This window comes from Gadus morhua, chromosome 13, assembly GCF_902167405.1.
Source record: "Gadus morhua chromosome 13, gadMor3.0, whole genome shotgun sequence".
NCBI lineage: Eukaryota > Metazoa > Chordata > Actinopteri > Gadiformes > Gadidae > Gadus > Gadus morhua.
In genome coordinates this window covers 7,302,459-7,318,275 of record NC_044060.1, presented here as the reverse complement: position 1 = coordinate 7,318,275, position 15,817 = coordinate 7,302,459, and the positions used below count along the sequence as shown (strand labels likewise).

General features: G+C 49.9%; 1 protein-coding gene across 3 annotated transcripts in view; it reads left to right on the top strand.

Annotated features, from left to right (window-relative positions):
• srgap3 (SLIT-ROBO Rho GTPase activating protein 3) overlaps positions 1-15,515 on the top strand; it is a 52,318-nt gene extending 36,803 nt beyond the window's left edge. For 2 of the 3 annotated variants that reach the window (XM_030374573.1, XM_030374572.1), the window contains 14 exons: positions 40-237; positions 457-541; positions 3,522-3,549; positions 4,705-4,807; positions 6,010-6,070; positions 6,839-6,916; positions 7,147-7,281; positions 8,323-8,428; positions 9,455-9,682; positions 10,473-10,546; positions 12,616-12,796; positions 13,398-13,550; positions 14,202-14,517; positions 15,013-15,515. In XM_030374573.1, coding sequence (XP_030230433.1) covers positions 40-237; positions 457-541; positions 3,522-3,549; positions 4,705-4,807; positions 6,010-6,070; positions 6,839-6,916; positions 7,147-7,281; positions 8,323-8,428; positions 9,455-9,682; positions 10,473-10,546; positions 12,616-12,796; positions 13,398-13,550; positions 14,202-14,517; positions 15,013-15,483 — 2,217 coding nt within the window. In that variant the 3' untranslated portion in view covers positions 15,484-15,515. Of the gene's footprint in view, positions 1-39; positions 238-456; positions 542-3,521; positions 3,550-4,704; positions 4,808-5,634; positions 5,666-6,009; positions 6,071-6,838; positions 6,917-7,146; positions 7,282-8,322; positions 8,429-9,454; positions 9,683-10,472; positions 10,547-12,615; positions 12,797-13,397; positions 13,551-14,201; positions 14,518-15,012 lie in introns of all 3 variants that reach the window. The other variant, XM_030374574.1, reaches the window with a different exon arrangement.
• The last annotated feature ends 302 nt before the right edge of the window (positions 15,516-15,817 follow it).

Sequence of the window (15,817 nt, the reverse complement as noted above, 5' to 3'; positions counted from 1 at the left end):
TGTGCCTCGTGCCTTCCCCCCCCCCCTTGTGAATGTCAGGTGAGGAAGACTCTGGACGCCACCATGCAGACTCTGCAGGACATGCTGACGGTGGAGGACTTTGACGTATCGGATGCCTTCCAGCACAGCCGCTCCACCGAGTCCATTAAGTCGGTGGCCTCCGAGTCCTACATGAGCAAGATGAATGTGGCCAAGAGGAAGGCCAACCAGCAGGAGACGGAGGTCTTCTACTTTACAGTGAGTTCACCTATTCATTTACCGTTTGGATCTGTCCGTCAAGTCCTCCTTACCAATTATACCTGGTCATAATTTCAAGTCCACCTCACCAATTACCAAGTCATTCCCATTCTAATCAATAATGCAATATTATAATTATAGTATTTTTTCGCCTAAGATTATAATTCAGTTGCCTTTCTGCTCTCCACGCGCCAATGATTTTTTATTTCTTCATGGCAGAAATTTAAAGAGTTCCTCAACGGAAGCAACCTCATCATTAAACTGCAGGCAAAACATGACTTACTGAAGCAGACCCTGGGTGAAGGTGAGCTCCCCCCCTCTCTCTCTCTCTCTCTCTCTCTCTCTCTCTCTCTCTCTCTCTCTCTCTCTCTCTCTCTCTCTCTCTCTCTCTCTCTCTCTCTCTCTCTCTCTCTCACCCACACTCACACTCACACTCACATACACACACTCACACATTATTAACCTTCACCGTGATGTCCGTGCTATCTGGCCACGGCAGGCTCGTCACCCGTGGATAGGGCCCCCTAATTCTGACCCTGTGATTGGCCACCTGGGTGTCTATAACCCCCCCTCCCGCCCTCAGGGAGTGCAGATCTCTTATCTAATGAGCAGAAGGCAGCAAGGTGTCCACAGGGACTCGTGCGCCGTGTTATGTGTTGTTATTTCTTTCTCTGGGCGATGGAAGAAGAGAAAAAAAACGCGTCCAGATGCCAAACCAGTCCACCAGTCGTTGTCAACATCCCGCCCTTCCCCCCAAACTTAACTCCACCCCTCCTCTGTGGACGTCCTTCTGGTGAGAGGGAGACATGGCGACCCTCGCCCGGTTATGATGGAGGCACCAGGGAGGGGCTAGGATGAACCGGACTCCATTTCAGAGGCTAAAAATAATAGGAAAATCAACCCGCCACACAGCTACACACACACACACACTCGCACGCACGCCTGTCCACCCGCACACACACACGCTTGCACGAATGCATGCATCTAAACACGCACGGACAAACACACGCATTAACACACATCCAAACACACACACACACACCATACACATCTACATACACACATATCTACACACACACACACACACACACACACACACACACACACACACACACACACACACACACACACACACACATCTACACACACGCACACACGCACACATGCACACACAAGCACATGCACACACACCTCCCCCCAGCCTCCCAAAGGGACCCTTGTCACGTCAGCCGTGAACAGTTCACGCCCAATCAATCAGGCCGGCCAGGGCCAGGTCCGCTCGGGCATCTGCCCGGTGCGCCGGGGGGGTACCTCACCGAGCGGCCTATCACACGCTCGCAGCTGGCGCCGCGCAGATCCACACATGTGACGCCACCGCCACCAGCACTACATACATGGGACTGTTCAGGCTCTCATGTTTTATTTACAGACAGACTCGCGCTTCCTCCGTAATTACCTTAACAGTCCCCAGTGCGTTTTTTCTGTTCCACCCTTCCTGGCGAGAGGGCAGTCAGTCGTACCGCAATCTTCTCCCATTGCATGTCAATGACTGGGGGGGCCCCAGCTGGCCGTATTAGCGGGCAGGTCCAGGGTGTGTGTGGGGAGGATCTGAGTGTTTGTGCCCGGGCCATATGGGGACTCCAGGTACCTCCCCTGTTTAAATTATTCATCTGATCCGCCGGCCCTGCTCATTAGCTTCTTTACCCCGCACCCAGTATAATGTGTGTGTGATTGTGTGTGTACGTGTCTGTGTGTGTGTTTGTGTGTGTGTGTGTGTGTGTGTGTGTGTGTGTCTGTGTGTGGATGTGTCTGCCCCTGCAATCGTGTCTATGCATATCCGTGTGTTACCGGGAGGTACATAAATCAGTTTCATGATGAAGGCTATGGAAGGAAACAGCCCCCCCCATCTCATCTCGCTGCATAGATTAATAACCCCCCAATGTCAACTTGAACATCAGTCAATATGTTGTGTTAAGTCTGCCGTCATAGAAGACACATTGGTTCCTCTGATATGCAAACGCTTGCAAACCTTTTCCAAGTGAAAAGCTGTTTTACATTAGTTACCCGCATTTATGCTTGGTTGTAGCTTTAATGCTCCTTGTTGTTGGGGTTGAATTAATTCATTGTTTTAAAAAACTAGACCACAGTGGTGACGATTTGTTTAGTGCCTCGGAGACTAAACAACACATTACATTTATGTCTCAAGTAAAGGAACATCAGTGTTGGAATACTGTGGTCCTGCTGTTGTTGTGGTACATAAAGACCACACACACACACACACACACACAGATGAACACACACAGACACACACACACACACACACACACACACACACACACACACACACACAGACAAACACTCACACATCCCCAGCACCACCCACAGCCAGTGGTCCAGTCCCTGAGACACAAAGAGCCTCTCTCTCTCTCTCTCTCTCAGTACCAGTTCATGTCCTCCAGTTCAGTCTGTCAAATGACTTCTCTTTATAAACGACTGGCACCCGAGCCTTCTCAGAGAGGGCTACATTAGTCGCATGTCTGCTATCACCCGGATACCAGCTCAAGCCTGGGCTTCTGAACACATTATCACTCCCTTGGCTTCAACTTGGACTCGCTGTGGGGTGTTTATTTTTCAATTCCAAAGTGTGTGTGTGTGGTGGGGGGTTGGTGTGTGTGTGTGCGTGTGTGTGTGTGTGTGTGTGTGTGTGTGTGTGTGTGTGTGTGTGTGTGTGTGTGTGTGTGTGTGTGTGTGTGTGTGTGTGTGTGTGTGTGTGTGTGTTGGTGCACATGTGTGTTTTGTTCGCGCCAGGACAAAAGGCTCAATGAGCCGGAGCAGACATCGCTCAGTGTCACCAGTCTTGGATGACCCCCAACACACACACACACACACACACACACACACACACACACACACACACACACACACACACACACACACACATCCAGCCCCCTCCAGCACCAACCAGCACCTCCATCTCCCCCCGCCAGCACTCCGTCTCATCCCCCCCCCCCCCCCCCCTCTCTGTTCCCTGGGAGCGGGGGGCCCACAGGCCCCCTGAGGTTTCTAGGGCAGGAGCTGAATAGGATTTGGCCCCCAGAATACTTTCAGTGCTACTTCCTAACCCGGTTCCCAGAAGACCCATGCTGTCTTTGGTGGAAGCCTTTCAGTCACACCGCTGGACACTGAGTTTTAGTGCAGAACTCTGAAGTTGTGTGAAAATGTGCCCGGCGGGAAAAGGCGGGAGATGGTTTGACGTTTCTGTTTTTTGTCTGTTTCTGCCACAGGAGAGCGGGCTGAGTGCGGGACCACGAGGTAGGATATCCACGTGTTCATCAAAGCGTTTTATGACCGCTCAGCCACCGAGAACCACTCAATCAATTCAGCCTATAAAAGCAGGCCTAGGAAATCCACTTTTCATGAGATATGCATATTGGGTCCCGGGTGCCTTTGTCCCACATAAATAAGCATTCAGTCAAATGTTATATATTGACCATCCTTTTTTGCAAATACAAGATAACTAACATTTTCCGGGACCAGTATCGCTACACAAGTGACAAATTATCTCATTGTGTTCGTCTCACAATTATGGAAATACCTTCCAGAAGTAATTAACGTCGGTCAGGGATGTCAAGAGTGATTTCATCTGCATCTCTATTATCCTTAATGAAGATGATTAGTTTCAGTGGGTGGGTACGTGTGTGCGTGTGTGTAAGTACTCTATCTATAAACGTGTGTGTAAGTACTCTATCTATAAACGTGTGTGTATGTGCGTGTTTGTTTGTGCGCGCATCCGTGTGTGTTTCTGTGTTCTCGTTCATTGTGTGTCTAGTCCATCGCACAGTGAATGGACAAAGACAGAAGAAAGAAAAAACGTCCCTCCAGATAATAAATACTACAGAGGCCAAATAATTGCCTTTATCTCGCTCACCGCGCAGCCACGTCTTACGGAGCGCGTCGGTTGCTAGCGACGACCCATTTGTAGTAGCGCTTCCAATTAGCGGGCCGCTCTAACTCGCGCTACACATCAAACGATAGCTACCAGCTATGGATTGTTTTTTATGAACGCCGCAAATTGCATTTCAATAACAGGCATGAGCGGCTCGTTAACTCCGCCTTGTGTTTAAAATAAACCAAGCGCACCCCAGCCGTCGGGGACCATGGACCAGACCCAGTAAGCACGCCGGGGGTCACCGAGAGGGCAGTTTCAGCACGTTTGAATAACCCACACGCGCACACTCCGTTATCCCAACATGGAATTGTTTTCATAAAAAAAAAGATGTCCAATTATCTACTATTTCCTGAAACTGCAAAAAAAAACGTTCAATCCTCCTTCCTAACCAAAACAGGTTTCTACATTTCCTATATTTTTTACACGGACACGGACCTCCAAGTGTTGCTCCCCGTTTCACAGAGTGCGGTGGTGTGTGTGTTTTTCTATTTTTTTTACCACTCCCCTCCTCCCCTCAGGCCCCCCACCCTCCCCCCTAAACCACAGAAAATGCGGAAGCCTCGGCCTCACTCGATGTGTAAGCACACGCTGTTTAACGGCAACATGGAGAGCTTCATCCAGGTACCCTGCCACCCTGCCACACCCCCCTCCTGTCACCGTGGTGTGGCACATAACTGAGCACCCCCCCCTCCCCTTCCTGCTGCAGTGCCGGAGGAAAAGGCATCCTCTCTCTTGCTCTTTACTCCCCCCCCCCCCTTCTGCCGACTCCCCCCGTTGGTGACGGTATATAACATCTAATCCCTCTCCGCGTCCTTACTACCCCCGGCTCGGTCGACGCACACAAGCAGTGGCTGCCAGCTGTGTTGCTCTCTCTCTCTCTCGCTCGCTCTCTCTCTATCCCTATCTTGCTCACTCTTTCTTTCTCGCTTGCTCTTACTCGCTGTCTCTCGCTCTCTTGCTCCCTATGTTTCTCTCTCTCTTGCTCGCTCTCTCTCTCTCTCTCTCTCTCTCTCTCTCTCTCTCTCTCTCTCTCTCTCTCTCTCTCTCTCTCTCTCTCTCTCTCTCTCTCTCTCTCTCTCTCTCTCTCTCTCTCTCTCTCTCCCCCCCTGTGTTCTCTACACTACATGCTTTTAAGTGTTTTCCTGCCACCCTAAGAGAGCAGTCAGGGACTGGGCCCTGCCCCCCCCCCCCCCCCCCCCCCCCCTCCGCTCTGCCTACAGCCCCATGTGCTCAGAGGACTCTGTGCTCACTGTCCTCTCTCGCGGCGTCCCGTCGCTGACAGTCTCCGCGCTTAAGTCTCTCCTCTAACACTCCGGAGGGCTCTGTCATCTGAGCTACTCCCCGCTTCCAGATAACTCTCTGCTGTCCTCCTCCCTCCCTCCCTCCCTCCCTCCCTCCCTCTGCTCTCCTTCTGCTTCTCTTTTCCTTCTGCTGCTTCCTGTCCCCAGAGGAAGAAGGAATGCCCGTGCCCGCATTCAGGTACTTCTGCTTGGGGGAGGGAACCGGTACTGTTCCCGATTGGCTCCCTAACAGAGAAAGAAGCCCCCGTATTCATTGCGGGGATAATGCCTTACCCTGATTGCTTTTAACAGCTGTTCTAATACGCTACACTAGTTATACTCTTGTCTTAGCGTCTTATCTTCTCTTAATTGGCTGTATCTGTGTTTGACTGTAAGTCACTTTGGATCAATGCACTCCCCCGTCTTGACATGAGTTTGATGGCTTATAAAACGGAAAAATAAACAGCCGATCGATTTGTATTGCATTGTCATTTTCAGATCAATATGTGAGCGTTTGCTTTGTTGTCGATTACCCCGTTTTAGGATTCAGGGCAACCTATTCCGGTGGTTGTAGAGAGCTGTGTACGATACATCAATCTCTACGGTGAGTCCTCCTGAAATATCATTCATGATCTTCAACGTAGAAAGAAATGGAGCAGCGAATCCCTGAGCGAACTCCGCTCAGCCCCCTAAAAAAAAGAGTGACAAGGTGATCCTATTTCCGTAGACGGCCTCGGGCTCAGAGTGTGACACGACCTGCCTTCTACCGGGGTGTTCCTCAGAGCTCCTAGCCAGCGTAGTCACCCATGATACGACAGGCCCGCAAAAAGACACTGGAACCTTTGTAGAGTCCTGTTGGAGCACTGTCTAAGTTTAGACAGTACACCGTGAATCCCCCCACCCCCACCATAGCTCCTCTCCGTCTGGCCGAAACATCTGCGTGTAGTTCAGCGCTCTCAACCCGCAGCTCCCGGGCCCCTGAATCTGGACCTAATGAAACTCCAGAAAACTGATTAGGAGCGATATAACCGAAGCCATATGCCCCGGCCCCTCAGTTTGGCCGGGGCCCCCCTCTCCTGGAACAGAAAAAAAAAAAAAAAGCATCTGCCTTCATAACTAGATTACATATCCTTCTCTCTCTCTCTCTCTCTCTCTCTCTCTCTCTCTCTCTCTCTCTCTCTCTCTCTCTCTCTCTCTCTCTCTCTCTCTCTCTCTCTCTCTCTCTCTCTCTCTCTCTCTCTCTCTCTCTCTCTCTCTCTCTCAGATGGAGGGGTCTTAGCGTCACCTTCACTGAGGTGTGCCTGTCATGATAACGGGGGTCTTCTATCGTCTGGATTCTGATTGGTTGTCTCTTGTGTTGTCGTGCTTTCAGGGCTGCAACAGCAGGGTATATTCCGGGTGCCCGGGTCACAGGTGGAGGTCAACGACATTAAGAACTCATTTGAGAGAGGTGAGTCATCGCTTGCCCCTGTCGGTTGTTCTCTACAGACGGCTCAGTGTTCATTTTGTTCCATTGTGTCCCGGCATAACTAACCCTAACCCTCAAAAACCCTGAAAGCAAATCCCCTCAGTTCCCTTGATCTTCTCGGTAGCCCAGTGTTGTGTTCATGTTTGATCTGTGTTCTGGGGTCTCCGCATAATTCACAACGGAGGGAACCTCTTCTCTGTTGCTCTCTTCAGGGGAAGATCCATTGGTGGACGACCAGAACGACCATGACATCAACTCGGTGGCGGGGGTCCTCAAGCTGTACTTCAGGGGTCTTGAGAACCCCATCTTTCCCAAGGAACGCTTCCTGGACCTCATCTCCACCATCAGTAAGTCCTTGTGGCCACCGGGCATACCCGATAGAAACCAGCCAATCACAGAAACAAATTCTACACTGAGGCAGCAAGGTTGCAGTTCACCGTACAGGAAGGGCTTCACCTTTGATCCTCTGTGAAACAGCAGCGCATGGAAACAATCTTCATCACCACCACAACCCATGGCGGTTACTTAACTAGAACCTAACTGCAAGAGGAAAGTGTGTGCCACATCAGAACATTGTGTGTGCACACCACATAAACCTTCTCTCTCTCTCTCTCTCTCTCTCTCTCTCTCTCTCTCATCTAAATGCCTCCCACTGGTGAGAGGTGGCCGTCTATTAGAGTGTCAGATAACTCTTTTTAACCATACTCCGTTATTTAGCTTCTCTGTTGTAGATTCAGTTGATTGACGCCTCCGTCAGCCTTTCAACCACACAATCATTATTTCAAGGGTATTTCTGGCTCATGGTTGACTGTGGCTTGTTGACAATCTCACTTGATACTACACCCAGAAAAAGAAAAATCTGTCACTTTTAATCTGCAATCTGGAGTTGAAGTCAAACCCAGCTGCTCTGTTTAATGGTACGCGATTGCCAGCGTATTATAACTCAATTGGCTACCAAAATATTCGGTGTTTCCTTGAAAAATAATGAGTTTCTTTGGGTAAAGAAACTGTAGGAAGCAAAAAATGCTAGTAACTGACAGTTTTGATAATTAAACGACATACTTCATTAAGGAATCATTGTATGATTGGCACTTTCTCGGCCATCTCTCAGCACATTTAAAACTACAGTATTAATCTTGCTAGCAAATTATTTATATCGATGCTCTCCATCTAGATGCAAGTTGTTATAATACCATGTTATTAAACTCACTCACAGACTGTGTGGAAATCCAACTGCATGTGTCACAAGATATCGAACAATCGCACGAGAAACTTTGACAGAGTGTAAAGGTGTGAGTGGCTCCCATGCTGCAGCATGTTCCCGTAGTAACAGAGGCGGTTGCTTGGCGCAGTACTGAGTCTGGGTCTGTGTTATTGTTGTGTTCCAGAGCTGGAGTCTGGCACGGAGCGAGCGCACCACATCCAGCAGATTGTCGTCACGCTCCCTCGCACCATCATCATCGTCATGAGATACCTGTTCTCGTTCCTCAACCAGTGAGTCTGCTCTTCATCTGTTCAGAAGTACACATGAAAAAAACAACAACTGATATGCGTTACCTGGCACGACACAGAAGAGCTCTTGTATACATTTGAGCACACCGCGTGCTTCAATCTCTGTTTAACAACAAAATACGACCACTCCAAAATAGCCCCATTCAAATTAAACCGACACAACTAAAAGTAGATCTGGGTCTGTGTGTTACTAGATCCGTCCCAAGTGCTTTTAAAAGTAATTCATGGGGGAGGCCGGGGAAGTCATTTGTCTGTAGTAGTAGTATACCTGTCCCCCTTTTAACGAGAGCCTATTCCTTCTGACTTTACTGGGTCCCCCTGCAGAAAGCGGGGGCCGTGAATCCACGTCTTGAGTTTGAGCTGGTGCTGCTCTAATGCCGCTTCATGTTGGATGTCTTCCAGCTGTGGCTTTAACTGCGTTACCTCACCTTGTTGACACGCAGGCCCGTCCATAACTCCTCCTCCTTCCGATTACCCGTCTGTGGCTGTCCTCGGGCGGATGAGCAGCTCGCGTCGACTCACAGACACCCAGTGGGGCCTTCTCTGTTCCTCGCTTTAGTTTGGCTGTAAGGGGGCGATCCGTTTGAACCTGGAGGTCGGAACTATTAAGTTCCTCGGCTGAGATTCCAGCTGGAACACTCCGCTGTAGTCGGATTTCCGACTCCGAAAGTCGGATAATCTTACAACGCCGACCTTCGGGGTTCAAGACGGCTGCTCCGTGCATCGAGAGGAGCGGAAGCTGGAGCATAATACTCAAGCACGATCACACAAGAGGGAAACTAAAGTGTATCAGCACGACGTCGATGGCTACGATACGATAAGACGTAGCTTTCGAAAGACGTGTCTACTTCTATCGAAAATATCAGACCGTACATCGCCATTGGATGCGGTCGAGCTGATTGGACGACAAAGGCTACCAATAAAAACACCTAAAAGAGTATTTAGAAGCTGTGGTTGTTTAAAGTCCCCGTCATTGAGCCCACACTGCCCCGCCCCCCTCCCCCCTAGTCTGTCCCAGTACAGCGACGAGAACATGATGGACCCCTACAACATCGCCATCTGCTTCGGGCCCACCCTGATGCCCATCCCCGACGGCCAGGACCCCGTGCTCTGCCAGGCGCAGGTCAACGAGGTCATCAAGACCATCATCGTCCACACCGAGGTCATCTTCCCGAGCCACCGGGAGCTGGAGGGGCCGGTCTACGAGAAGTGCATGAGCGGGGGGGAGGAGTACTGGTGAGTGGAGACGAGCACCTCTACTTGAGCCCCGATGGCGTGAGTATCATGGCAGTTCTTTTTGACACACTAATGTCTACTGCTGAAATATATATGAGGCAGTTTCTAGACGGACTACTAGGTTATAGGAAGGGACGTGCACAAGGGGGGAGTGGCTACACTGCCCCCCTTGCCCTCATTGGCTGAAGGACAAATAGTGCCCTGTTTTTAACTTTTATAATAATAGTTTTATTGTTGCAGTTGTTTTTACCTCTGATGTGGTTCATTTTAGGAATATCATTTAAAATATAATGAATCGATTCAACTAAATAAATGTTCTAAACACACTGGTTTTATGTTTGATATGCGGTTACACGGATACTGTAAATCTATAACGGCTCGGACATGAGGGCTGAGATTATCGTTTATTTTTTAAACAGTCTTCAGCATTTGCGATTTAAAGGAATCACTGCATCTAAAGGGCCTGGGCTACTGCAGGCCTTTTGAACAAACTCTTCTTTGATAAGACATGGAGACATAACCTGAGTAACTCCAGGGTAAATAACAGCCATGCTGTGGATCACCAGGGGGGGGGGGGGGGCATGATGTAATACATAAACACATCAACTATAAAAACTTGATTCATCACTGTATTCCTTTCTTGTTTTATCTGGTCGATGCATCCACATCAGAGGGCGGCCTGATCTGACCAAATATTTAAATTGAAACCAAATACATTCTGCATCGAGAGACACGTTTTCTTTTGACACGTGTGGTCCTAACCCACACCGCCTGGGTTCTCCCCCTGCAGTGACAGCCCTCACAGTGAGCCGGGCACCATCGACGAGGCCGACAACGGAACGGAACCGCCCACCAGCGACGAAGGTCTGACCTCTCTTTAGCCGTCATCTAATCCTGTAGCCCCTTTAGCAGGCCCAGTCTGGGTCCTCAGTACCCCTGTGGTACAACACAGAGTCTCACCACTAGTGTTGGACACCCGATGTTTGCTGTATTCATTCCTGCTCGAGATGGCGTCATGCGTCGCGCAGTGTTCTCGTCTAGACGAAACAAGGATATGAACGCTGTCCTACGGCTAACTTCTGGTGAACCTGGGCTGTTTATGATTGCAATTCTAAACCTGGGGATGGACAGACATACTCCACTGCGCTACATGGGAACACACATCAAGGGACAACATGTTACATTTTTCCTATGATCCAAATTGTATTTTCAATCAATAGATTATAGGCTGCTGCTTATATCGCACTGCATAACATGATGGGTTGTAATTGAAATGTCAGACAACTTGGTAAGCATGGTGCCTTTAACCTGGTGGTTGTTTGAACTGGTCCTGGGTGCAAGATGCACTGCCCTTTACAATATCATAACCCCCACATCTCCCTCTCTTCTGGTCCCCAGCCTCTCTCCTCTCTTATTTGAAAGGCTCAACAGAAGGTCCACACATATAGTATATCCCCACTACACAGGACTGAGAGTACTGAGCATTGAAGTGTCTGATGACCGTCTTCTACCCGACTGTCTATAATTATCTTATTCTTAAGAAGCAGCCGTATTAAGGAGGAAACTGAAAATAATGATGAGCCATATTTCCGCAGTAGAAGCTAAAGTTTGTGTGACGGGAAATGTTATGAGTGTAACTCTTTTGGCAATGCTCTCTGTTCTTGGCTCTGTGATCAGTGCATCTCTAAATGAAACCCACAAGGCTTTGTTTTAGTTCAGAGACACACTCATGCTGAGAGCATGTTCAGACCATCCATTAAATCATAATGTGGTTAACCCTGTCTGACCCCTGCTGGTGAGCCAGCAGAATCACACCTGTCCCAGGCTTGGAACTGTGAAGCCCTTGGACTTGTTAATGTTCATCTTAACAAGGTGGTGTTACTATAAACACCTTTCAATCCAGATCACAGTTTTTTTTTCTGTTATTTTTAACGATAGTTTCTCGTTGAGTTTCTGTAATCGGCCTAGTGGATAAATTATAACACTTGACGGGAAAACGTTTTGAAGAGTGTGTCAAAGGTACGTCGTTTTCTTTCACGACGCTGAAGTTGGCATCCGATTCGCAGCATCCGATTCAGCAGCTGGTCCACTTTAAATCGGTCCTGATTGAAAACCACTACACCTAGACTCTTCAAATCTGGACTAAATTATCACAGTGAAGCTATACATTATGTAAAACATAGTCTCAGATTTGTGAAACCTTTTTTCTATTTGTGAAAATGCAATACAGGCTAATTTTAATGCGTTTTAGGGGTCCAGACTGCATTAGAACGGGTCCTGATTGAAAACCACTACACCTAGACTCTTCAAATCTGGACTAAATTATCACAGTGAGGCTATACATTATGTAAAACATAGTTTCAGATTTGTGAAACCTTTAACCTATTTGTGAAAATGCAATGCGGTCTGGAACCCTAAAAAGCAATCAAATAAGCCTGTATTGCACTTTCACAAATAGGGTAAAGGTTTCACAAATCTGAAACTATGTTTTACATAATGTATAGCCTCACTGTGATAATGTAGTCCAAATTTGAAGAGTCTAGGTGTAGTGGTTTTCAATCAGGACCGATTTGAAGATTCTAAGTGGTTTTCAAGCCGAATCGGATGCTGCGAATCGGATGCCAACTTCAGCGTCGTTGTATTTCTGATGTTTAAAAATGGCTGTATCAGGGAATAAATAAATTCCTGTCTAATGGCTGACTAATAAACCTTTGATTTAATTTCTGACTACATCATCTGTCGTTCCCTCAGCCGCCCCTCTGCATAAAGCTCTGTTTAATAGAATCTCACGCAGGACTTTGGGGGGGATTTAAGGGATTTGATCGCTCTCCCATGATTGGCTGAACCAAACTACTATTTCATTAGCTATACAGCGCCTCAGCCGTACTTCATGTGTGTGTCTCATCCTCCGTGTTCATCCAACGCTTCTGCAGAGATCGAGCAGATCGAGGCCATCGCCAAGTTCGACTACGTGGGCCGCAGTCCCCGCGAGCTGTCCTTCAAGAAGGGCGCGTCCCTCCTGCTGTACCACCGGGCCTCCCAGGACTGGTGGGAGGGCCGGCACAACGGCGTGGACGGCCTGATACCTCACCAGTACATCGTGGTGCAGGACATGTGAGTTACTGAGCAACCCCTGGTTCCTCAACCTTCCAACCCACAAGGCTGCTTTTAAAGTCGGTGTTGGTGGAAGATACTTTGGTTAACCAGTTAATCGTTGTAGATCTGGAGTTTGGAAAAGAGTTGTTTGATAACAGGTTTTTGTATTTGGAATTGGATTTGGAATTTGGTATCTGTCATTCGTAAGAAAACATTATTCCTCCCGTTAGTCTCATTTTCTACCTTCAGTTCGAGTAAATAGCATTGTGAGAGGATTATTTGTGTTTTGACAGCTAATTTGTCGAGTACGTCGTAAAACCTTGAGTGCTACTTTTGCTTTATGTTTTTTATGCAGACGCTGTTTTTGTGTCTGCATGGATGCTCATTAAAATTGAAAAACAGTTATGTTGCTAATAACTGTCCATCCATAAATTCAGATTTTACCAACATAATAGTGTGTTCCAATTACCCAGTACAACAGTCCATTATTTATACATATATATATTTATTTATTTTGTTTATTAGTTAGTTTTAGTTTTAAAGGAATGCACCCTAATTGGATGCATCAGTGGCATTGTGGGTCTGATACTGTTGGGTTTGTTTGTCTGCGTCCTCTCAGGGACGACGCCTTCTCCGACAACCTGAGCCAGAAGGCGGACAGCGAGGCCAGCAGCGGACCCCTGCTGGCCGACGACAAGAGCTCCTCCAAGAACGGCGCCCACTCCCCCTGTGAGCAGTCCCCCGAATACAACTTTGGAGGGATGATGGGGAGGTATGGTATACTACTGTTACTTAAAGCTCAGGGCACCGGGTCCACTTAAACTAAAAAGCAAAGCAAGGCCGATCATATCTGTTAGTGTTTCTGGTTCAACGTACGGCCGGGTGATTCAGGTTAATAATCTCTGGACGTCACTGTTGCTTTGACCATGACACCGCGTCACTCTTAAATGTGATTATATGTGATTGCATGTGGTTTTGTGTGAGGAAAGAGCAGGTTGTTTCATATCAACGAGGGAGTGACTGTAACAAAACCGTAATGTTTGTCTCTGCATATGCCGCCACTTTTCACTCAGGGATTTATAATAAAAACCCGGGCATATTTACTGCGCTCCACGACGTACCGACGCGGAGACACGCGGGCGCGGAAAGTATGAATCCGGCTTAGGAATTCATAACTAGCACGCTGTGCTGGGAGATAAGGGGCTCACATGGCTAGTTGTCATGGAAACAGTCAGCAAACAACGGAAATGCAGCGGAATTATTTATTTATATTTTCATTGTGGAAAGAAGGCGATGTGGACACGGTCCCTTAGACGTTGCACCAGTCTGTTGTTGTGGCTGTTGTTGTTGTTGTTGTTGTTGTTGTTGTTGTTGTTGTTGTTGTTGTTGTTGTTGTTGACCCGGCGTGACCTGTCCCCCGCAGGGTGAGGTTACGCTCCGACAGCGCCGCCCTCCCGAGGCAGCGGGGCGGCCCGGACACCCAGAGCCCCACCCGGGGGGCCGACACCCCGCCCAGGGCCGCCGCCTGCCCCAGCAGCCCCCACAAGGTGGCCCTCCACAAGGGCCGCGTCGACAGCCCCGAGAAGAGGCGCCTGGGCACCTTCGGCAGCGCGGGCAGCATCAACCACCCCGAGAGGAAGGCCTACCCCGAGGGACACCCGCTGAGGCCCGTCCCGGGGAACACCCGCCACAGCAGCCTGGGGGACCACAAGGGCCTGGAGACAGACGCCCTGGCCGAGGTACCTGGCTCCGCTGGCTGGCTGGCTGGCTGGCTGGCTGGCTGGCTGACTGTCTTGTGGTGTATCGGTTGTGGTGTCTGTCTTTCTGTTGGCCTTACCGTCTGTCTGTTTTGTCTTGTCTGTCTGTCCGTCTCTTGACTCTCTGTCTGTCCGCCTCTTGTCTCTCTGTCTGTCTGTTTTGTCTTGTCTGTCTTGTCTGTCTGTCTGTCTGTCTGTCTGTCTGTCTGTCTGTCTGTCTGTCTGTCTGTCTGTCTGTCCGTCCCTCATCTCTCTCTGTCTGTTTTGTCTTAAGCTGAGGTAACACCATATCAATTGCAACCGCTGGAATAGTTAAAAAACTAGTATCAGCATTCTGTTAATAGTGAGTAACCAGGTCAAGTGTCTGACTTTGTATGTGACACCTGATTCGTACCCTGACCCGTACCCTGACCCGTACCCTGTCTCTGACGGCCGCGCCCCCCCCCCCCCCCCCCCCCCCCCCCCCCCCCCCCCCAGGACATCGAGAAGACCATGAACACGGCGCTGCACGACCTGCGGGAGCTGGAGCGCCAGAACGCCGCCAAGCAGGCCCCCGACGTGGTGCTGGACACGCTGCTGGAGCCCGCCAAGGGCCCGGCCCCGGGGCCCGGCTCAGAGCCCGGCAGCCCGCTGCACACCATGGTGATCCGCGACCCGGACGCCGCCATGCGGCGCAGCAGCAGCTCCACCTCCGAGATGATGTCCACCTTCAAGCCCTCCTCCTTCTCCGCCCGGCTGGCCGGCGCCCAGCTGCGCCCGCCGCCCGCCCGGCCCGCCCGGCCCCCGCCCACCACACACCGCTCCAGCAGCTCGGGGTCGTCGGGGTTGGGCAGCCCCGCCGTCACCCCCACCGAGAAGATGCTGTTCCCCAGCCCGGCCGCCGCCGCCGCCGCCGCCGCCGCCGCTGCGGGTGTGCACGAGGCCGGGGATAAGTCGGGCACCATGTAACGGGGGGGGGGGGTGGGGTCGGGGTGTGTGAGGGAGAGGGGTGGAGGAGGGGTGGTGGAGGGGTCGCATGCGGAAATGGGTTTCGATGGTAAAAAAAAAAAAGAAAAAAGCAGGCCGGTTGAGGATTGCCTCCCCGTTTTGTTTGAGAGTGCGTGTGTGTGTGCTCGTGCGTGCGCGCGTGTGCTCTTACGTGCGCGTGTGTGCGCACGTGTGCGACTTGATTAATGAATTCACAAAGGTCCTTGAGCGAGCCTGTGTTTCCATGGTGATGAAAGAGTTCTGGCAAGGATTGACAGAGACCGAATCAAACGTAAACCACGGAAGCGAAGCGCTT